This window comes from Pholcus phalangioides, unplaced genomic scaffold (genome assembly GCF_987345545.1).
Source record: "Pholcus phalangioides strain wild (caught in Gottingen) unplaced genomic scaffold, Ppha-v1.0 ptg000015l_1, whole genome shotgun sequence".
Lineage (NCBI taxonomy): Eukaryota > Metazoa > Arthropoda > Arachnida > Araneae > Pholcidae > Pholcus > Pholcus phalangioides.
The window spans coordinates 1,021,055-1,044,204 of record NW_028301608.1 but is presented as its reverse complement, the minus strand read 5'-3'; the positions used below and the strand labels follow the sequence as shown (position 1 = coordinate 1,044,204).

The 23,150-nt window shown below is 35.5% G+C and overlaps 1 protein-coding gene across 2 annotated transcripts in view; it reads left to right on the top strand.

Moving 5' to 3' along the window:
• Nucleotides 1-23,150, top strand: part of Trxr1 (Thioredoxin reductase 1) — a 72,813-nt gene that overhangs the window by 33,837 nt on the left and 15,826 nt on the right. For both annotated transcript variants that reach the window (XM_089242478.1, XM_089242479.1), the window contains exons 6-14: nucleotides 2,314-2,364; nucleotides 3,639-3,781; nucleotides 4,532-4,647; nucleotides 8,104-8,329; nucleotides 8,432-8,515; nucleotides 14,369-14,445; nucleotides 16,176-16,329; nucleotides 16,510-16,617; nucleotides 21,701-21,796. In XM_089242478.1, the coding sequence (XP_089098604.1) occupies nucleotides 2,314-2,364; nucleotides 3,639-3,781; nucleotides 4,532-4,647; nucleotides 8,104-8,329; nucleotides 8,432-8,515; nucleotides 14,369-14,445; nucleotides 16,176-16,329; nucleotides 16,510-16,617; nucleotides 21,701-21,796 (1,055 nt within the window). The remainder of the gene's footprint in view (nucleotides 1-2,313; nucleotides 2,365-3,638; nucleotides 3,782-4,531; nucleotides 4,648-8,103; nucleotides 8,330-8,431; nucleotides 8,516-14,368; nucleotides 14,446-16,175; nucleotides 16,330-16,509; nucleotides 16,618-21,700; nucleotides 21,797-23,150) is intronic.

Sequence of the window (23,150 nt, the reverse complement as noted above, 5' to 3'; positions counted from 1 at the left end):
AAGAGTGACTTGGTTTTCATTATAGGTGTTTTGTTATTTGTCTTGTTCCCTTTTTGTTGAGTTGCTGGTTTGAAGATGATAAAATCTGTTTAATAAATTAATATTAGTCATATAACTGTTCTCACTTTCACACTTTTTGAAGTGAAACTTCTTTAGGGATTGTGTAAATTTTCAGATCTATGCTAGAAAAAGGGAAGGGAAGTGAAGGAATGAAAATAAACGTGAGCTTTCCTTCCCTTAAAAATGGTTGCCTGAACCATTTTGTGGTTTGTGTCGGACAAAGACAGTTTACCTTTACCTCACTGTGACGCCGCTAGATTCGTAGAACGTCCCCTTTATAGATGGTAGGATGAGTGATGCACACAGTTTTGAAGTAAAGGAAATTGGGCTAGGGTGGTAAGGAATTGAAAAGTGTCTGGTGTATTGGTTAGCGCACTTGCCCAGTATGCAAGGGGAGTCGGGTTAGATTCCCAGAGGAGACAAATCATTTTTCTTTCCAAATATTAGTTTCAGCATAACATCCAGAAAATTCAATTTCTCAGTATAAGCTGTAGGATATTTTGAGACTTTTAGATATATATAACTAGTAGGATATTTATAACTCACATATATATGCCAATTACTTGCTAATGAAAATGGGCACATCGCGGATGATGTTATTGTTGAAAATGATCTAGTGACAACAGTTTCAACTGATGTATGTGGAATGCGGAAATTCTAGATATATTTTGCAACAATGAGGATATGTATTAGAAACTCCCAAAATGTGTTCTTGAAAAGATGTAGGATAGTAAAAGGTGCAACACTTATGTGAACATTTCAAGAAAAAGCGAGACAGTTTTGAGCAATCTGAAAAAAAAACCCCATTGTACATGGGATAAAAAGTTCTTCCTAGAATCCAATCAAAACCTCAGCTCTGGATTCTATTGGAAAAGATTTTCTATATGAACATTATAGCATTTTGGAAAATTCATTCGGAGTTGCGAGAAGCAGATCTTATTTCACATTTGGAATTCTGAAGAGAAGTGGCAATGAACCTTCTATGAACGAAGGAGGGGTTAATTATTCATCCACGCCCATGTTGTCAACTGAAAAAAGAAGCTAGGTCATCTGATGACCATTATATTGTGTCTGCAATGCAAGGACGGGGTGCGGTTTTCCAAAATACACTAAATGCTACCAATGTGACAAACGGGTCCATCGAAGATGTTTTCCTTCTTTTATCACGGTCATAAGAAAAAAATTAAATTTTCTGCACACATTTTCATGTTAAAAAAATCGGTATGTGTTGCGAATTTGAATTGTTATTAGAAAAGAGAATTTCGCGTGATAACCGTACTTCAGAAATAAAAAAATTGTGAGAATATAGGCGATACCAGTTTCCACTTTCACGTCTCCTCAAGTGTCAATGTTCCATTTATGGAACATCGTGAAATACGAAGAAAAAATTTTTGTTCTTTGAAATTTAAAGAACAAAAATTTTTTCTTCGTATTTCACATAATAAGTTCTCGGCCACCTTGTTGGGCATTTTGCCTGTTGTGCCGTTGTATTTGTATAAGTTGATCTTGAAATCTGTGTATACGCATGCAAAAGGACCTTGAATTCCAAATTTCAAAACAATATGTGATTTTGTTCATAGTTCAGCCTTTAAATGGTTAATGACTGTTCGGTTGTACATAGAGTGAGTCGAGAAATACTGCATCATATGTAATATTGAGTCGCCACCTGGCAGTTACTTTGAAGGTGGTGGGGCATTCATGTTACATTAAACAGACTTTTTTGGTGTTACATAATAACAAGTTTAAGAATTTTTCTTTATTCTGTTCAATCATGAATTCTTAAAAAGCTAATTTTTTCAAACGTTTTATATAACAGCCTCCTAATATAATAGTAGTACTTTATGAAACGATGGGTCATTATAATTTACATCAACTGTAGCAACCTTTTTTTTTTATGTATAATAACCTGATTCTTGCATATTCCCAAGGCTGAGGGAAATTGTTAGTAGACCTCCATATATGTCGGAACCAGGATTTGAATCGACTCTTGCGCAGTCATAGGCCAGCTCCCTGACCACTTGACTGCCAGACGGCCATTGTTTGAATGAGTTTAAAAATATTATTTTCATTTATGGAAAGTGCTTTGTTTCTTTTTCTCTGAAGAGCGAGATTCCAAACTTAGAAAAAAAATTCATTTATTCCAGCATTTTTGTAGCCATACATTCATTTTCCTAAACAGTTTTTTAAGAGGAAAAAAAAGTAATTTTTAATGTTTTCTATGGACTGTTTTTGAATGTTTTATTTGTGTCTTAGGTCACGCACTCAAAGATGCAAAGAAATACGGGTGGAATGTTCCAGATAGGGGTGAGTTTTATTACTTTTCGGATTATCTGATTCTCGTCATAAAATTATACAGGCACAAGCACATCACACATATAAACACACAAGTTCACACTGAATAATTTTCACTGGAAGCACATAGTGCAAGTTGAATTTAACTTGATAGGTGATTCGCACTTTATGTTCTATATTTTTTTCTTTAAACTACTAAATATTCAGTACCCTTTGTACTGTTCTTAATTACTTTCCTCTTCAGCCTCTTTTAGACTGACCAACTGCTCTGCTACCCATGATTCTGTATTTTTATTATTCTTATTCTGCTTCGTCCCCCCCTGTTCTTTTTTTCTCGCCCGATACTCCATCAGCAACACTCTGTGGTGGCAACTCTGTTGTTCTTTGCTCGCGAGTGAATAAATGCTGGGATTCTGCCACCAGATTTATCCCATTGATGAAATCGCTTCCTGCCTAGTTTTGCAGCAGAGCCTAGAAGAAAGTGTGTGTGTGTACCTAACAGTCAGAATGCTTATCTAGTGTTTTATACAAATTTTTAGTGCTGCCCTTTGTATCAAATTGTGAGTGAAGTGTAATGATTAAAATATTTGTATGCGCACCTCGAAGTTTGGAACCACAGAAAACTGACTTCAGCTGATGACCACTGTGGCATTGGTGGGGTTCGAACCTGGGTTCTTGCAATGTGAGTCCAGCCATTTTTTGCTGGTGCTTTTTACACATGATAGCAAATTCTAATAAAATATTGAAATCTAATGGAATTAAATATTTCTTATAGTGTCTGTTCATTGCTTATTTGAAAATTTAAATTAGGGTTATTTAATAACTAGTGTTCTTCAGCCTCTTCTGCAGACTAATGAAAATGATTCAACAATATCGTGGATGGTCCAAATGAGATCCTGTGTTCTTAAACAAATGTATTAGTATCTATATTCAGTCTATCCTAATTTTGAATGAGAATTTTTTTTTTTTTTGATTTACAATAAAACCCTTCTTAACGGACATCCCTCAGATGCGGTCACTCCTCTTATGTGGCCAAATAATTTTTTCTTGTATAATAAAAGTCTGTATTTGACATCCCTGTTTAACGGTCACCTCTCTTTTACGAACAAATTGTCGGTTCATGAACAATGGTGTCCACAAAAAAGAGGTTTTATTGTATCTGAATAGATTGCCAATTTTTCCTAGTAGTTTTCAGTGCAATTAGCTGCTATAGTATTTGAGTTTCTATGAAATGTTACTGTGTTGTCTGTTTAAAATGAATTCAAAATATATTTTTTTTCTTCTAGTCGATCATTCGTGGTCAACGATGGTAGAAAACGTACAGAATCATATCGCTTCTCTGAACTGGAATTATAAAGTGCAGTTACGAACAGAGGAAGTGAAATATCTCAATTCTTATGGTACTTTCATTGAACCTCACAAACTAAAGGTTGGTTCGTTTTTATGGGTATTAATTGGTTTCCATATCTTAAAATATGCTTGCTTTTTTGTTTTATTTCTAAATTGTATCAAATTTTCTCTTAAAGCATTTGATTTGGATGCTTTTGATCCTTTTTTATAGTCCGAATTTGTCCAAATCTTTTTTGTAGAGTCCTGTTGTTGTGAAAAATTTCCTTATTTTTGTTAAAAGGGTTATTAATTCTGTTGAAAACGGCATTAATTTTGTTAAAAGGTTCATTAATTTTGTGGAAAGCAAAATAATCTAGTTAATTTATCACAAAAGAAATTGGAGCCAAATGTATGGTTTCGTTACTTTGTTTTTTTCAGGGAAAAGGAACTCTGATTTTTCAGCTTGACAGACCCCCAGCTGAAATATTTATATTTATTGCTTGTGTGTAAAATTTGATTGCATTGTTAATTTTTTTTCCAACCACCAGTTCTTTTTAAGTGATGTATTACCATTGGAATTTGATTTTCACTTTATCTTAAAAACTAGAGCCAATCTGAAAAACCAATGCCAAATTCAAAATCGGCTCAACAAAAATCATTTTTGTTGATCAGTGTTATTTCTGTATGGGTATGACAAGTTATTAAATTGTGTGCCATGTCGCCAACTTTCATCCGGGCTACTGCTCCGCAGTGCCCCCCTGACATTGTGTTCACTGGCAACATCTTAACTAATCAGATACATTGTTCATTGAGGCACTTTCATCATTTAAAATTTTTTTCAATTTAATAGTGCGTCGACAAGAAAGGAAAAGAAAGCTTTGTGACATCTAAGCATTTTATTGTGGCAACTGGTGAACGACCAAAATACCCTGATTGTGAGGGTGCTAAAGAGCATGCTATTACCAGGTTAGTAGTTTTATTTATTGATCTTGCCTCATGTAGCGTAGTCTTCACAATACTACCCTAGTCTTTCTTTATCCCTTCCAAACTCTGAAAATACAAAACAAAATGAAAATGCATGGAATATTCGCTAATTTTTTTTTTGTAAACTAAAATTTTTTTTGAGATCTTGAATCTTGTTACAAATATATGCATGCATATATAGTGGTGACTTACAATTTGACGTCCCACAATTTGTCAGGTCTTAAAATTTGACGTTTGAATTTCTAGTGATTGCACGGGTATGCATGAAATTGTTGGATAAACTTATCGTATTCTTCTGCATTAACTGACATGCTGGGAAATGGAGAAAGACCAGCATGCAATACCTGTATTTTCTGGCAAGTCAGGAAATGCGAGTCTCAGATTCCGGAAAATTCTGAAATATTTAAACTCAATGAATTGTTTGAATTGGCTGATTTGAAGCTTGTATGTTGTGGAACTGCCCCCCCTGAGTGATTTTTCATTCACCTGTACTTCAAGCTCTTGCAAAAAAAAAAACAAAAAAAACCAACAACTGAAGATTGCATTTCTTTTATAAAAAGGCTTTCTTGCATGTATTGGTATTGCTTAAAATTTTTTTTTGTGTAGTGTTATTGAACATTATCTTCTTCTTGAATAAAAACTGTCAATCCCTATTTCATTCGGTGTGCTGGGCGCTAATCTTACTATAAAAAAGCTGGATTGGCTGTTTTCTATTTCTGTAATTGCACATTTAATTTTAATTGATATACAGGGTGCATGTAGGTAGCAGGGCATGACATTTTACTGGCGAACCATTGATCCTAGAGGTATACTTCCAGTTAGAAAAAGTGTCTAAATAACCTGTGGTATTCAGATATGTTATTCATGTTGTAGTGGGATGTATAGTTATTAAAATTTAAAAAAAAAATTTTTTTTATAAGGACACCCAGGCCCCAAAAATCCAATTAGAAAGTTGGTGCCTTGTTTCTCCCGATGCCAATGAAAAAAATTCCATGTTTCTAAGTTCAATATTCACTGAGATATTCAAATTTGAAAAATGGAGAAAATTGAGAAAAAGGTATTAAATGCAAGTAAAACGGTTTATTCGCATTTAAAGCTGCTTTTTCCCACCTTTCCTCTATTTTTCATATTTGAATATCTCAGTGAATATCATACTTAAAAATGTGGAATTTTTTTGCTGTGCATGATGATCTGAAACAACTTTCAGATTGGGTTTTGGGGCACACGGTGACTGTATAAAAAGTGTTTTTTGTCTTAATAACTATACAACCTTCTGAAACACGAATAACATTTGAGTACAAGACGTTATTTGGATACTTTTCAAATTGGAAGTATGCCTGTAGGATCAATGGCTCGCCAGTAAAATGCAATATGCCCTGTTACTATAGTCTGTTTCAGGTTAACTTTGCAGTGAAGAGAAAGGTAGAGCGTGTATTCCTTCGCCGCAAAATATAGTTCTCATATATCGGAAGTTTAAGATGAACCTTTATACAGAATATTTCAATTTTTTATATGATTTTGAAAAAATACTGAAAAAACATCGTTTTGAACCGATGTTTACTTGTTTAAAATTTTTAAATAATAAAAAATATTGGTTACCATTATCAAAAATCCATAGCAACGGCGACGACACTCTGGCGCGATATCCTAGAAATTTTCCCCGCCAATATCACTCTTGTTTTTTCCATTACACAATTGTATACTGTATATATACATTTTTTTCGTTATTTGGTAGAATTTTCCATAACGATACAATTTGTCATTGTTTTACATGCAGTTATAGGCTTACATAAAAACGAATATTCAATCAGTTTATTTTCTCCCAAAAATAGGCTCAGTGAGTTCAGATATTCATTCATAGATTACAAGAAGTGTTTTTCTTTCACGAGAGCACCGATATTGTTATGAGAGGCCCTCTATGGGTACAGAAGTTTTGGTTTTATGTCCTCCTTTTTTTTTTAATTATTTATTTTTTGCCATGTTTATGGGATAGTTTTAGTTTCCGATCACGGAGAGTGTTGACAGAGTCGCGACTTCCACTCACACGAACGGACGCCATCTTCCACCCACCTGTTTCTCTCGATGCCCCTTGCCTTTAGTGTCTCTTCAGATAAAATAAATGAGAGAGAGTGGGGGGGGGGGGTCCACAGTGGTTTGGGCTTTCATCTTTTATGTGACAATTGCGTCTTTATTTTCACCAGAGATAGCCACGCACTACATCAACCGTAACAAAAGACTAAAGCTGTCGTGAAAACAAGTGGCATCGACGTATACCGTTCGGGGAAGGGGGGGAGGTCAAGCGACGAAAATTTCGGCAAGAAAAGTGAGTAGAAAAATTCTAAACTTTTCCGTATCATTATTATTATTTGCTGCTATTCCTGCATTTACACGTGAAAACAGAGTTAATCTGCTTATTATTATTATTATTTTTTTATTGGCTTCAAAAACTTAATTTAACATTAATTTTTTCCATATAAATTGAAGAAAAAATTAAAAATACCCAAGTTTTTGAGAGCCATGGTTAATATACAGTATTTTAACTATAGTCGTTGCTTTCATAATATTGTTTGGATTTTTTTTTGTAAATAAATTTCAGCTGAGGTAAGGGAAATATTGTGGAAAAATATGACTGTTTTTTGAAATTTTTAGTGTTACTTACGGCACATCAATGAAGAGTAAGTGACACGCTGATAGAAGATAATTATTTTTTCTATATTTTAAAACTCTTTCTAATCAAAAAACAAAACAAATGATTTCAAAAACCTCACTTTAATTTCTGCAAGTATCGTCAATGGTTTTCTTTTAATTCTATAATTATTACTAATTTAACTGTGCAATTACGTTACACGTAAAAAATATTTTTCTCAGTGAGATTGGCGAGAATCGGCCATACCTTACCGACACCGCGCATCGATACATTGGTTAAGAGGCTTTCGTTCCCATAGCAACGAGTGATGCGGTTCCCTCGTAGCTTCCCCTTCACTGCAAAGTTAACCTGAAACGGACTATAATGCACATTGTATATGCATTAAATGTGCAATTACAAAAATAGAGAAAACTGGAGCCAATCTAGCTGTTTTATGGCAAGATTCGTGTAGTAGTACAATACACATACATTAAAACACAATGGGAAAAATAAATATTTCTGAGGTTTTATGTGTATATATATTTTTTGCATAGACAAATATTAATATATACAAAACACAACACTCGTACACAGATACATAAAAACAACAAAAATGCATAGAAACACAAATATGTTATAACACAATAGTTCATTCATTCTTAACATGGTGATATTTCTCATACAAAGGCAGATTTTTCCATGGTGATGTTAATGTTCAACAAGTCAAAGAATTTTACATTTTCATATTGGATGCAATTTCATTGTTGTTCAGTGTAATATATAGCGCTATAGTTATTAAATTTTTCCCATAGTGATGACTTGTTTTCTATGCGAACGCCTCCTGGAAAGACCTTGGTTGTTGGTGCCTCGTATGTTGCACTGGAATGTGCCGGCTTTCTTCATGGGCTAGGATATCCTGTTACCGTCATGGTTCGGTCTATACTTTTGCGAGGGTTTGATCAAGATATGGCTGAGAGAATCGGCAGTTATATGGCATCTGAAGGGATCGAGTTCATACGACCTTGTGTTCCAACAAAAGTAAATATTTAAAACTTGAAATGTGTGGGTGAAAATTTGCCATTGTTGTAAGTAAAAGATGTGTTATTGTAGATATTGAAAAAACCGCATTTATATATATAGATAGAAAAAACTGAAGCTCCCATAAAACTTCAAGTGACAGCTAAAATGCAAACAGGGGAGGTTGTTTCCGGAGATTATGATACGGTGAGCTTTTTTTTTAAACATGTTTCGAAGGTGAATTCTGTCTGTATGAAATATGATCATGTAAATACATTATATGCTTATTATAATTTGTTTGTATTGTACATACATATAATGCATTTAGTGCTGTGCTTGACAAATCCCAGATACCCCATGATAATTAAAAAATTGACATTGGTGCCTAATTTTTTTCACATATGACAACTGAATTGAAGTCTGAGGACAGCATAAAACCATCTGAAATTATGTCAGCATGTCTGCTAGCATAGAAAGGCTCTTTAAGTTCTGGAGAAGTCAAAGAATGCACTATTCTGGATGGATTTTGTTTGGGGAAAAAATCTGGTGCCTAATTTTTTTCTGATATGTCATATAGTGGTTTTTTTTAACCATTTTTTAAATAAATATTCGAGGCACAAACTCTTTTTTCTGGCCTCTGTATCCATTTTTTCAAGTGTTTATCTGAAAGCATGACTATTAAATATTGTCTGAGGCTGACATGGCTGACATTCAATGACTTGCAAATGGTTTCCGGCTATCAGGCCATGGTCTGAGATTTTCTTCCTGACGTTTTGTCCACATCTGTGGCAGGCATCATCTGAGATTATTCGGACGTAAGTCTCCACAGCAAGCAAGAACGAAGCCTTTCTTGCTTGCCGAAAGCAAAGCAAGATTTGATATTTAATCAGTGGCTACGATGTTTAGGGTGGGCTTTAGACTCAGACAGTGATTTGATCTCTAGACATATTTGCCTATATATATGGCCATTCTCACAGAATTGGGCAAAAAAATGAAAATGTCACCAATACAAATTCTTAGAGACTTCTTTATCTGCTGATAAATAAAATATAGTCAAGTTTGTTTAAAAGTAATGGTGAAGAAAACAGTGTTCAAGTTTAACCATGTTAAGAGATAGGCAAATCCGATGAGGTATTTTTCCTGTTTTACCATTTAACTTGATATTTATGCTCAAAACTCCAACATGTTTCATATATTTTGGTATTTTATTTTCAACTTGGACAAGCACTGACACTTGGGGTTATTTTTTGTGAATTGTATTTCTATTTCTTTTTAATTTGTGTTTCTTGCTTTTTCTGTCAACTTTATGGGAACAACAGATTCTTAATTTGTCTCAGTTTTGCTAGAGTAAGAGTTGCATTCTCAAAACAAAGTCTTTAGATGAAACATTACTGCAGCACCAAGAAATTTGAATTTTTTATATAAACTCTTTCTTCCTTAATTTATAAACAAGCCTTTCTTCTGCTGACCTAATGCCAGGAGAAAAAAAATGTTACATGTTTTGCAGCACTGATAAAAAAAACTAAGCATCTTGAAAACATGTGCTTTTCAGAAATGGAATTTTCTGAACTGGAACATGTGATAAAAGCGAAAATAATTTTCAATTACGTATTTTGTACCAAAAAAGTAGCCAGGAGAAGATAATTTAAAATAAAGACTCACCTATTTTTATCCAGAATAAATCTAATTTGTGAAATATTTAGATCAATTCACAAATTAGATTTATTACAATTTCTGAGAAGTTTTATAGGTACAATATCCTGCAAGGCTTAATAATCTTGGATCTTAATAAATCTAATTTGGGAATTAAATATTACAATTCTAATCTTGATTTAACATTCAGCTGGCCAATTTCTCCTTTTTTTAAAAGTTTGAAGCTAATAAAATATTTTCCTGATTAATTTTTTTTTATGAATACATTGAAACTGACTTCCTTATGTTGCTAATTCTGTTTTTAAATAAAAAAAAATTAAAATAATTATTAATTGGTTATCAAAAAATCGAAATAATTAGATTAAAAATCAATGCGACGGCATATACCATTGCAACCAGCTGACTGGTTAAAAGGAAGTTTGAGTAATGGCTACATTCTTCTTAACCTTTCCAGCACAAAATTTGATAGCTGGCAACTGGTGATGCAGGCTACCAATTGTTTTCCTAATGTCACAAATGAAAAAAAAAAATTGGAAAATTTTCATTTTTTTTATGAACTATTGATTTAAAATTATGAAAGGATGGAACATGAAAGTATAGAGAACCTAGAAATATATATATTATTGAAAATATAAGAATATATTTCGGTTTTAAGATAGAAATTTGATTTTAAAGTTTGGGAAATGGGCTGGAGACAGCCAATTGAAAGATATTTCCTTAACACTTAAACAACTGCTTGTGAGATTTCTTGTGTTTCAATGCTGAGACGTAAAAGACCGGCATTCAGATTTCTTGATTTTTAATTTCCTATATGTATTTGTTTTTCATTTCCAAATTAGAAAATCGCTGGTCTTAGCGTAAGCCTACGGGAAATAATATGCAGTCATTTAAGTGTTAACAAATGAAAATTTGTTCAAGCAAATTAAAAAATCTGTTTATGAAAAAATTATCAATACGGTCGAACCCTCCCCCCGTATTCACAGGGGTTGCGTTGTGGGGGTGACAGCAAATACGGGAAATTTTTCTTGTATATCTCATTTATTGAACAGAATGACAAGAGAAGGGTAACACAGGTATAAAGGAATGTAAAAGGGGGTGCCACGAAATTGTTGGCAATGTTTTCTGAAAGAAAATTATGAAAAAGAAACGGCAAAAAGAAATCATATCATCAAGTATGTTGTAATATTATGACAAGGCTTCCTCTACCAATTTTTCTACATGTGAAGAGATCTGTGTCATGAAAACAATCTATTGCTAATTTGAATGTGCGAAGCCCTTCCGCTATGTTACTCATGATGAACTTGTCGATTTCTTTATCTTGATTTTCATCTGATACTGCTTCAGTTTCATTAGCAGTCAACTGTATTAATTTCTCCTCGGTCAATACCTTTAAATTGCGATTAATTAGCTGTTCGACGTCTATGTCCATATCATTGAACCCTTCTCCACCCACCGGTTTCGCTAACGTGACAATGTCTTTTATAGTCTCTTCAGTTGGCTCTGTAGAGAAATGGTTGTTCTTTACCACACATTACGGCCAAAGGTTAATCCAACCCGAGGTGACTGTTTCACTCTTGGGAGCTGCCACAGCTCTAGTGATGACAGTAATGCCATTAGTGAGCCATCCAAAAATGAGCCATCCTAAACATGCACAACTCAAATTTTGTAAACAAAACACATGAATAACGATTCCTGAGGGTTGCAAAACAAAATTCCAATTAAGGGGAAAAAAAACAAATGGAAATAGGGAAACTACGAGTACAGGGGGGGGGCGACTGTAGTTTCGACCACATGAATATAAATAGAAAAGGAGGGGGGGAATTATGCCAAATATATTAAATGTAAACTGCTGGGGACACAATTCGGGTCGATTTTGTGAGAACCATCCATTTACATTATCATATAGATATGCACTGCTCAAAACAATTAGGGGAGCACATGGTTTTAACAAAATTACACAAAGATGTATACCGATAAGTAACATAAAATGAATCATCTATAATTTAAAGCCTAGCAGGAAACGGAAGAAGAAAACTTCATATGCAAATCAAAGTTCATGACGTCAAAAACCAGAAAAAGGAGATAAGGGCAGAAATCGGGATGTTGCAGAAACGTCTGTTTTACTGCCGTAACTGTGAAATTCAATAGCGCAGTATTTCTTTTTGAGACAAGGTGACTTGAGGATGTCTCAACAACGTGATTTACCGGAATCCATGGCATGGCGTGTTATAGGCAGACTGGAATCCGGGCAAACACAACGTAGTGTCGCGGACGCTGTTGGAGTCGCCAGAAGTGTTGTTGCAAGGCTGTGGAATAGATTCCAAGAAACAGGAAATGTTAGACGTCGACCAGGGCAAGGTCGGCCACGCGCCACTACAGCAACTGATGACCGGTATATACGGTTAACAGCCGGTCGAAACAGAACAGAGAATGCTACGCAGCTGCAAAGACGGTTGCTCTTGGCAACAGGACGAAGGGTGTCCAGCCAATCAGTACGTAATCGGATTCATGAGGGAGGGCTCTATGCACATAGGCCAATGGTCTGCATTCCGTTGACCCCACGCCACCATGCGGCCCGAAAAAGATGGGCTGCTGAACATCGAGATTGGGAGCAACATGATTGGAGCCAAGTGCTGTTTACAGACGAGTCCCGATTCAGTCTGGAGTGTGACACCCGACGTGTTCTGGTATGGAGGGACAGAGGCACTCAAAATAACCCCGCATTCGTTCGTGAAAGGTCACAATACAGACGAGCTCGTTGGATGGTATGGGGTGGAATCAGCATAGGCGGACGTACGGACCTGCATATCATTCGGAATGGCACTTTGACGGCCCGAAGGTATGCAGACGAGATACTGCGACCTCATGTCATCCCTTACGCTGGAGCCATTGGAGATTCCTTTGTTTTCCAGGATGATAATGCCCGACCGCATAGAGCTCGTCTGGTGGAGAACATGCTTGAAGCTGAAACAATACAGCGTATGGAATGGCCAGCGTGCTCTCCTGACCTGAATCCAATCGAGCATGTCCCAAACATGCTCGATTGGATTCAGGATTGGATTCTTGGACGACGCATTGCTGCGTGACCAAGGCCGCCTGTTACTGTCCGAGACTTGCAGATTGCACTTCTTGAGGAGTGGAACAGTATTCCCCAAAGTCTGATCGATAACCTCATCGCATCCATGGCAAACAGGTGTGCAGCAGTCTTAGCTGTTCGAGGAGACCACACGCCCCATTGAAACTCGTGCATCATGTCTAAACAGTACTTCTTTTTTTTTTATCATTTACATGTAACCAAATTGTTGCCCTAAATCATCTTTTCATGTTTTTTCCATATTTTCAAAGAATTAAAGCTTAATTCCAAATTTTTTTACGTCTTTTTTCTGTATTGCACATTGATACGCGTGTACTATCCATTGTATGCCAATACGTGGCTGTCTCGCACGGTTTTCTTCACTTTTTTGCTTGCTCCCCTAATTGTTTTGAGCAGTGTATTTGATCTCTGACATACAAAATTTCATCGGGATCTGCAGTTGATTGTCCAGTGTAATTATTCTGTCTTGAGAACACCTTCATTTCTTAAAGACTGCAATAGAGTTGAGATGATTGCAGAATGAATCCTCTTGATTTAGGAGCAAGTTTTTTGTTTAGCGCTATTAACTAACTCTACACATATCTTTTGCATTTTTGTCACATTAAGAAAATTAGTTATAAACTATTAAAGCAAAAACCTTATTAACCATAGCTATGAAAGGCTGAGTCTGCACTTACATTCATTGCCAAGCTGCAAAGCCTTGCAAAATATTGTAGCTATGGAGCCTCTCTCCCAAATGCTATGCCATAGAATTGTATGTGGAATTAATAATGATGCTATCCAGAGGAAAATCTATCTTTTTACAGAGCCTCGGAAATTGCAGTATCGACTGAAACATTGCATGCCTTGAACCCATATAGTGATAATTTAAGCAGAGTTGTGAAAAACCAGGTGTTTTGGGAATAATGGGGGTAAATAAGATTTCCCCCCCCCCCAAACATGCACATGTATATTAATATTCTTTATTATCTTTGAATACACATAGTGTAGCATGTATTAAAAAATAATTAAAGAATAAGTGGATAAGTCAATCCAACAGCTCAAAGTTCTAGGGTTGCTACATCAAAACTTTATTTTGAGAATTTTTAAATTCTTGTTGCGACTGTCCCTGTTTGCCACCATGCACGAGACACTTTTTTTTTTCCGTGCACACGATTGAACAGTGTTTTAGCATGTGCCACTTTTCTCTGTGGAAGCAGTCTGAGAAACAAGCTGTATCTTTTATGCAGGCAAGTATGGTAATTAATGATAGGTGTAATTAAATGTGTATTGTGCATGTTCATGCTTTATTTATACCTATGAACCTGTTACAGGTTTTATTTGCTGTTGGAAGAGAGGCCTGTACAAGTAATATTGGATTGCAAGAAGTTGGAGTGAATGTGAATCCTAAGTAAGCTGAAATGGCATAAATTTTCATTTTCCATGTTTTTGCCAGTTTGATCATTATCTGTACACTGGGGTTAGACTGGGACCTACAGTTTGTTATCATATCTGAACATTTTTTCCATACATTTCGCAGAGGGTTTGGTTGACTAACCCCTTGATGGGAGACTTCCGGCAATAGCAATAAGATGAGCACAGGAGTGAACAAGATGAGCACTCCTGTACTCATCTTGTTCTTATTTCTGTTGCACCTCTGTGTCAGTAAAGATTAGAACAAGAACAAATCTGTATTGAACTTTCAACCCCCATCTTAACATCCTTTGGTATCAAGATATTTTTTTGGCCCGAAATATAAACTTTGAATTTATATTTCATATACTGAATTTATTATTCAGTTTCTCAGTATATTTTGAGCTGAAAAAATACCATTTCTTGATACAAAATCACCAACTGGGGCAAAAATTGATATCGTTAAGGGAGGTTGCTATGTCTCCACTCAGCGCTTCATGTTACTAATGCGTGCTATAAGGAATTGAAAAGTATCTCTTTGGTGTATTGGTTAGCACACTTGCCCGGTATGTAAGGGGATCCGGGTTCGATTCCCGGAGCAGACAAATCACTTTCTCTTCCAAATATCAGTTTTGGCATAACTTCCAGAAAATTCAATTTCTCAGTGTCCTTTGGTATTGCAGACAAGTATCTCTTATCGACCTGTACTACAGCATCCCTTTTTTACCAGTTTTTTCAAGTTAAATATAGTAAGACCCAATTATTAAAGTTTTGATTAACTAAGTTTCGTATTATCCTAGGTACTTTTTATGAATTCATTTTAAAAATTGGGGTCTATGAAACGACATGCTGAGCACTTGACGTCTTTAACTGTTCGAAAAAGCCATCTTTGATTGTTCGATTACATGGGGATTTTAATATTGTTATTTAACCTTTAAATCACACAAATATAGTCAAAAATATATCGCTCTATGTGCAAGGAACTCCTGTCCCAAATCATCAATAAGCTATTAAGCAGCCTACTAAGCTCACAATGGGATACACATGATAAAATAGTTTAAAACAGGAGGAATCATTCATTGCCTCAAAGCAACTTTAACCCATTAAAGATGACTTTGATTTTTAGAAAGAAAAAACCACTTTTGAGTGGAATCACTCCCATCATTTATTGGTAAAGAAAGAAATTATATAAAGTTTCGAATGGGAAATTTTTTCTTACCAACCAGTATCAATGGGTTAAGTGCATAATTTTTGAAAAATTTGAATTTTTTATAAACCCAGACTTCAATATCACAATTTTTTTTCAGTTTTTTATATTTATAATTTGAGAATTATTTATAATTTTTTAAATCGGGGTATCTCTCAATATCTTATGAGTGTTGAATCAGACAAAAGCAATTCTCTCGGGTACATACCTCTTGCTCTCGAGAAACTGGTTGTAGATAACTGCTATAGGTGCTACAGTCGCTGCTTGATTTTACAAACTGACACATATTCATAAAGTAGTTTTCCAATACTGAGCAATGAGCCATTTCTTTGAGTTTTCCTTATTTATTAACATTAAATTTTGCAAACTAATAGCAGAAGTCGTTGGAGTTTGCAAAAATGAACATCTGTAAATACCATTCATAGTTCTGCCTAAAAATTTAATATGTTCAAAAGTTCTTTGATATATTTCAACAGTCAATCGTTTTTGCTCAAGTTCTTTTTATTCTGGGTTCCTATTAGAAATGGCAAAATTCCAGCAGTGAATGAGCAGACAAATGTTCCTCATATTTATGCTGTCGGTGATGTTCTCGAAGGTCGCCCAGAGCTGACTCCTGTTGCTATTGAAGCTGGACAACTGCTTGCACAACGTCTATATGCAGGGAGTAACGTTCAGGTAACTATAATATTTACATCTACTTAATCATTTATTTCGATAATCTGCCCCGGTCTAGATATTCCCTACAATCACAAAAGTTTATTGATTTGTTTACTGATATAGGATTTTCAAGGATAAATGTTAGTTTTCCTTTTTTCTTTTCTAAAAAGTTTTTTCAAGTGATTTTTCATGTTTTAGTGTGATTATCAAAACATACCTACAACTGTTTTCACACCTCTGGAGTATGGTTGTGTGGGTTATTCTGAAGAGAATGCTATCGCCGCTTATGGAGATGACAATATAGAGGTCAGTTATTTTTTCTATAACATTTCAACATCTTTTGTCCTATTTACTGACTGTGATAATTTAATCTGGTCATCGCTTCAAGCATTGGAACTAAATATACAATGCATATTCTTATTTTTTGCAAGATTTGTTTTTTTACTTTTTAAATATATTGTGAAAATATTTAAAGGTTTTTGAATTCAAATTTTTGAGTTAAATTAAAAACATGAGTCTGAAAGATGGTACATTTCATGTAGCAGATACATTTTATTTTGGTGTATTATCATAGCATTCTGGGTAGAAATATTACGTGTCTATGGTGTTATGCCACACAACATGATTTAACATTGTTTATGCTTTGATAATGAAAGATTAAAGTAAAAACTATCGTTTTTACGCTAATCTTTCATTTTATCAAAGCGTAAAGAGAGGGTGAGCCAGAGTTGGAATATGGCATCTGCCACTGAAGTTTGCTTCTTTGTTTGTGCAGAAAAATGAAGACGTTTTTATTATTTGTGTCTGTTTATCTTGTGAAATAGATTGAGGTACAGACAAGTTTATGTGACTCAAGTTATCTGACAGAGTAGGAAAGAATTAGTCGCAATTGTAGTTTCCTGCCCATAATCCACAGCAATGTATTAATATACACATTAATGTTAATAATTTTGGCATTAATTTCTGTAGCTATTTGTTTTGCCACTAAAGTCTTGAATTAAATGGTGGCTACATTTTTCTTTTAAAAACTTGATCCTTTTACTTGCGTTTCTATTTCATATCTTTTTTGTGAATTATTTTTGAAAAAATTGTTTTATGCCAATTTTCTAAAAAAAAAAATTCTGCAAATAATACGCAGTGGCCTATCTATGCATTGAGAAATCCAAATAGTTTTAATGTACAATCCATGAATTTATATGTAGGAAATAGCAATACTTCAAAAATGTCCATTACTGCACAATGTGTTGAATTTTGCTTGCACAAATTTGATCTTTATCACAGAAGGAAAAACATTTTAGCTTAATTACATCACACCAATATATTTGCCACACTTTTTGGTTATGTTTATTTGACTATAATATGTATCTTTTATTACAAAAAGTCACTGTATAAGTCTGATACAATGAGTACAGCTTGTAATGAGTGATTGTCAAATAGCTAGTAAGAAATAGCTACAACAATTTTTTTGTACAAAAAATGGTCATCGAAAGTTGAAAATTATAAACAACTTTTGCTATAAGGTCAAAAAAGTATTCAAAAAAATTTCCCCTCCCATTTCCTTCGAAGAATTGAACTATGGATATTTTATATCTGTAGTCTTTCTTATTATGCACAGGATATGTGACAATTTTATTTGACTTATGTCTCTCCCAGTAATCAAGCAGCCACAGTCTGCTAGTGCTTATTTGACTAGAACTTAGTTAAAAGCCATTTCTGAATGCCTAAACACATGTTAAAACATTTCCCGATCAGCAGAAAAATGTTAGCAAATCCATAAAGTCACGGAATTGAGCAGCGATATAATAGAGAATTTCAGGTATACAGTTGGTCAACAAAATCGCTTTGGTAATACAAAATTCTATGTAAAAAACCTCTAAGTCAAGTCTTGTGGGACAAAAAATCAGTTTCATGACTGAAATCTTGTTCATTTGCTAATATTCAAACGAAATTATCTAAATGAACATTAAGATGCAGGTGTAGCAGGAGCATGGGCGGAGATAGAGAAGATGGGGAAGGGGGGCAATGCCCTCCCAGCGCCAAAGGTGGAGTCATCTGATCTAATGTATAGGTGTATATATGAATTAGCATCATCATGGCCCCCCAGACTTTCAAGTCTATCTCCATCTATGAGCAGGAATTTTCTATAATTACCTGACGGAAAAAATTCAAATTTACTTGTGACAAGAAGTTTGTTATTATGACAATTTTTTTTCAGTGATTGTGAGCTCTCACTATAACAGACTTTACTGTATTTTTTAGAAATTACAAGTGACTACACATCAAACATCTATAGCTTATCTATTAGATAATGTTGTCCCAATGCGGTTCTTTGTATTGTTATGAAAGTATATTATGTAAATACAGTAGAACCTTGTTTATCCAAACATAAGTTTTCCAACAACTCGGTCAACCAAACACCTTTTCAACCTAACTTGTTTTCAGTTTTCTATAGTCAGTGAAGCTGAACACAGTTGGTATTTTCTTGGAACTTGAATCCTCTTATTTCTCCACTGGATAGCTTCATTCTATTATACACAATAATCCACTTTTAAAAAATTGTACATACCGTACCTGTGAGCTATTGATGTAAGTAGGGGAGTATTCGGGTACAGTTAATATAGTTTTAAATGATTGACAAGCAAACAAACATGTGAATAGGAGCAGATTTAGCTGCCATCTTTTTTTTTTTTGCCTGACAAATTCATCTTAATCTTATGGGGGGGGGGGAGGTGCCTATGAGAGGGAGGAGAGCGTCAACAAAACAGTTATTACGATTTTGCTGGGGGAGGGGTATCATTTGTTGCTGAATTTAAATTTATTCTTTTGCGTTATCGAATTTGTTTCAAAATCAATTTTCAAATTTTTCACTTTTCCAAACACCTTTCAGTTCCGCTGTATTCGGATAATCGAGGTTCTACTGTAGTCCATTTATCCCTTGTTATGTAATTCTCATACGTGAATAGTCATTATCTTATGTGAAAATGAAAATTAGGCATCCCTCTGCAAATGTTGCCAAATTAACAATGAACTTGGTAAGTCTGGCAACAGCTTCGATTTGGCGATGTCACAGTGCCAAAAGAAACATATAAATCTTACGAGAATTGTGAAGATTGTTCTGCAAGGTTTCTTTTGTCTATATAGTGGTGCCGCGCCAGAATAGAGCTATTGAGTTTTGTTGAGACTCAATAGATCTCTTGTATGTGAGACAGTTACTTCTGTGTATATGAGAGAGTATTCGTCAAATTTTTTTTCAACTTTGATTTAAATTTTTTCATCAATCTCTGCTTGTAAATACGTGTAAATAGCTGTTCTGTGAAATAAATCTGTGTTGTATTTTGAATTGCTTCATGCTTTGCCATCGCGAGTGCTTGTGAGACACATTATTCGGAACAGTGTTGCACCTTTATTCTTCTGCTATTTTACTCTGCACAAGAGGATTATAAAGGTCTGCCAGTCTGTATACACTATCTACCAATAAGTATTTGGACACCTGTGATAGAAAAGAAAAACTAACTTTATTCAAAATCAATAGTTGGTAGAGCCTCCACGAGAGGCAATTACAGCGTGAACGCTCCGGGGCATACTTTCCACAAGTCCTTGTGTGACGGCTAGTGGTATTTTCTTCCACTCGGCTTGGAGAAGACATGTCAGTTCCTTCACCGATTTTGGACAGGTAAGGCACCCCTTAATTCGGCGATCCAACTCGTCCCAGAGGTTCTCGATAGGGTTCAGGTCTGGGCAGGCCAGTCCATTCGATGAACCCCATTGGCACCATACCAAGCCTTGGTTAACCTCGCAGTATGACAGCTGGCATTGTCGTCCTGGAAGTAACAGGGGTCCACCCCGTAAAACTGCCACAACGTAGGAAGCACATTGTCATCCAAAATAGTGCAGTAGGCATCGGCGTTGAGCTTACCATGAATGGGGACCAAGGGTCCCAGTCCATACCAGGAGAAACACCCCCAGACCATAATTCCACCTCTGCCGAACTTGACTGTTGGCACAATGCATTCTGGCAGGAGACGTTCTCCAGACAGATGCCAGACCCTGCCATCCGAACAGTAGAGGGTGAACCTTGATTCGTCGCTCCAAAGAACCCGTTTCCACTGATCTATGGTCCAATTTCGATGTGGTTTGCACCACATTAACCGAGCAACGCGGTTGGACTTTGTGATCAAAGGCTTATGGGCAGCAGCACGACCATGAAAACCAATCAGATGTGCTTCCTTACGGATGGTATTCATTGAAACAATACTCCCTGATGCCTGTTGAAACTCCTCGCGGATGAGGGCCATCGGTTGGGTGCGGTTCTTCCGAATTTCTCTGGACAGCACCCGTCGGTCTATATCTCCCAGTTTCGTTGGTCTGCCGACTCTGGGCAAATTCCGACAATCACAGCTCACCTTCCACTTCTTAATCACATAGGCCACTGTTGATTTCGGGTACTTCAGCTCGCTAGATATGTCCCTTAAGGATCGGTCATTTTTGTGATACCCGATAATTATACCTTTCTCGAAATCAGAGAGCTCCGAACTGTGCTGCATCTTGCATGCGACTAATGCCGATGTTGTTTCCTACACGATATATACCGGCGGAGGGCGTGACGTATCTCAGGACCACAGATATCGTCATTTGCATAGGTGTCCAAATACTTATTGGTAGATAGTGTATAATGAAAAGGAATTTCTGAACTTGTGGGAATGAAACAATGTTTTCACGTGTAGAAAAATGAGTGAATGTGAGAAATGAGTGAAGTACGAGAAGACTTTTTTCGGGGTCTGGTTACAAAGTAGTTTTGTCTTGGATTTCATTTATATATATTTCCACGTGTTCCATTCTTCCTAGAAAAATCAGTGTATTCCAAGTTGCCGATAATTCATGTTGATTATTATTTTTATTAGAAAAATAAGCTGTATTTCTTTGTTCTTTCTCTTTTTTTAATATTTGGTTCATTATGCTCGGGGGGAAGAAACCCTTTTTCTTGCCTGATTTAAAGCAGTTGCTATATTGTGTAATTCTTGATTCTGGTGTTGATATTGCTGCCAGAGTGGCATGTTGGTAAGATTATGACACCCGCTCCCATCCTGGACTGGGACTTTTGACAGGCCCCTCTTTAGTCAATTTATAGTCTGAAAAAACAAAATAATGGCAATCATCCCAGGGCTGGAATACTGTCAGCCCCCCACCCTTGTGTAGGCCACGAGTGCTCATCTCCCACTGTGAAATTTGCCGTCAGGTCCCAGGTTTTAACCGGGGGTCAGAATATAGATAACAGAATATGTTCCCTAACAATCTTGATTGCTTGTCTTTTAATTGCCCGATTTACATGTCAAAATAGAAAATGAGACTTATAAACTGGTTTACATGATGCATATTTTTTGAATTTCAGGTTTATCACGCCAGTTTTAAACCCCTTGAATGGACTGTTCCAGAGGGACCAGATAACATGTGCTACGCAAAATTGATATGTGTCGTTTCAGAAAATGTGAGTTTGCATTTTTGTTAAAGTATTTTACAGTGTATCTTTCAGTTTAACAAGTTTGCTTTATCAAGTTCCATTTGTAAAGGATCCTTGGCAAAAAATTCTTAAATACAGTAGATGCTCGATTTTACGAACCTTTAATTTATGAACTGCATGTTTTTATGAACTAATCTTCTGGTCCAAAAAATTAATTCCTTTAAATGTCCTTCCCATTCACGAACTTCAGATTTTACAAACTAATTTTTCACTTCCATAAGGTTTTGTAAAAATGAATGTCGACTGTATAATTTGATGCGACATCAGTTTTGTTGATCTGAAATTAAGTTGCATGCAAGTGGTTTGATGTTTGGGACTGACTATTTAGCAAATCAATGTTCAATGTATTATTTCGTATCTATCTCGGCTGGAATTGTTAGTTTCTCCATATTTTGGTTGAAAATATCTTTCAAAAGACATTTTTTCAGATAGTCATTCACATGGAAGAGCTTTTGCTGTATGCTTAATCTTTACAATGGCAATTTCAAGGTATCTCAGGTTCTTAAAGCTTTCTCAAAACGGCAACCCAGTGCCCAATTAAGTTGTAATTTTTCTTTTCCTGATAACATGTTTTCCTTCCCTGTCCTGTCAATCAACTGCCAGTGGGCGGGGTCAGTTTTTGCTCAAAAAGTCTGGTGACAGAAAGGGAAAGATACTTTTTTCCCCCTTACTTCGAGGTAGTATAGCATTGCCTATAGCATAAATAACAACTATTTTTTCCCTCTTCCTTGTTTTTTTTTTATTTTGTGTTGGGGGGGGGGGCGGCATTTGTCAGCTTGCAATCAAAAATTTTTTTTTTGTGAAAATGTGGCAATTTCTAGAAGCTTTAGTGATTTCCAGTGTGGCAGTTATAATGCGGATCAGGAAAATTTTAAAAACCACTTAAAGGGTTAAGTAGAAATAATCACTTTTCTAACCTCGAGCGGTCAAGGATATTTTTGCGGTGATAAATTAATTTCTTGGACTGCCAATTTTTGGAGGACAATATCGGAAAAAAAAATGTTATGTCTTTATAGACCATATGCATGAAGACATGTTGACTGTTTTTCTTGGTTTGATAATTTTTCAAGGATTTTTGCAGTATCTCAAAGTGTGTTTGTGGCCACTTTAATTTCATGTATTAATGAATATACGAGAAGAAAGATACTTGTCTGCTTTGAAATGCGATTTTCTCAGTCCAAGAAAATATTTGGCTCTATTTAGTTGACCTTGAGCGAAAAACATTAGTGAGATCTTAATTATAATGAAAGATTAACTTTGCTTGAGATTCATATTTGAGGTGCCTGTCAAGAATATATTGCGCCGTCTGGTTCAATATTTT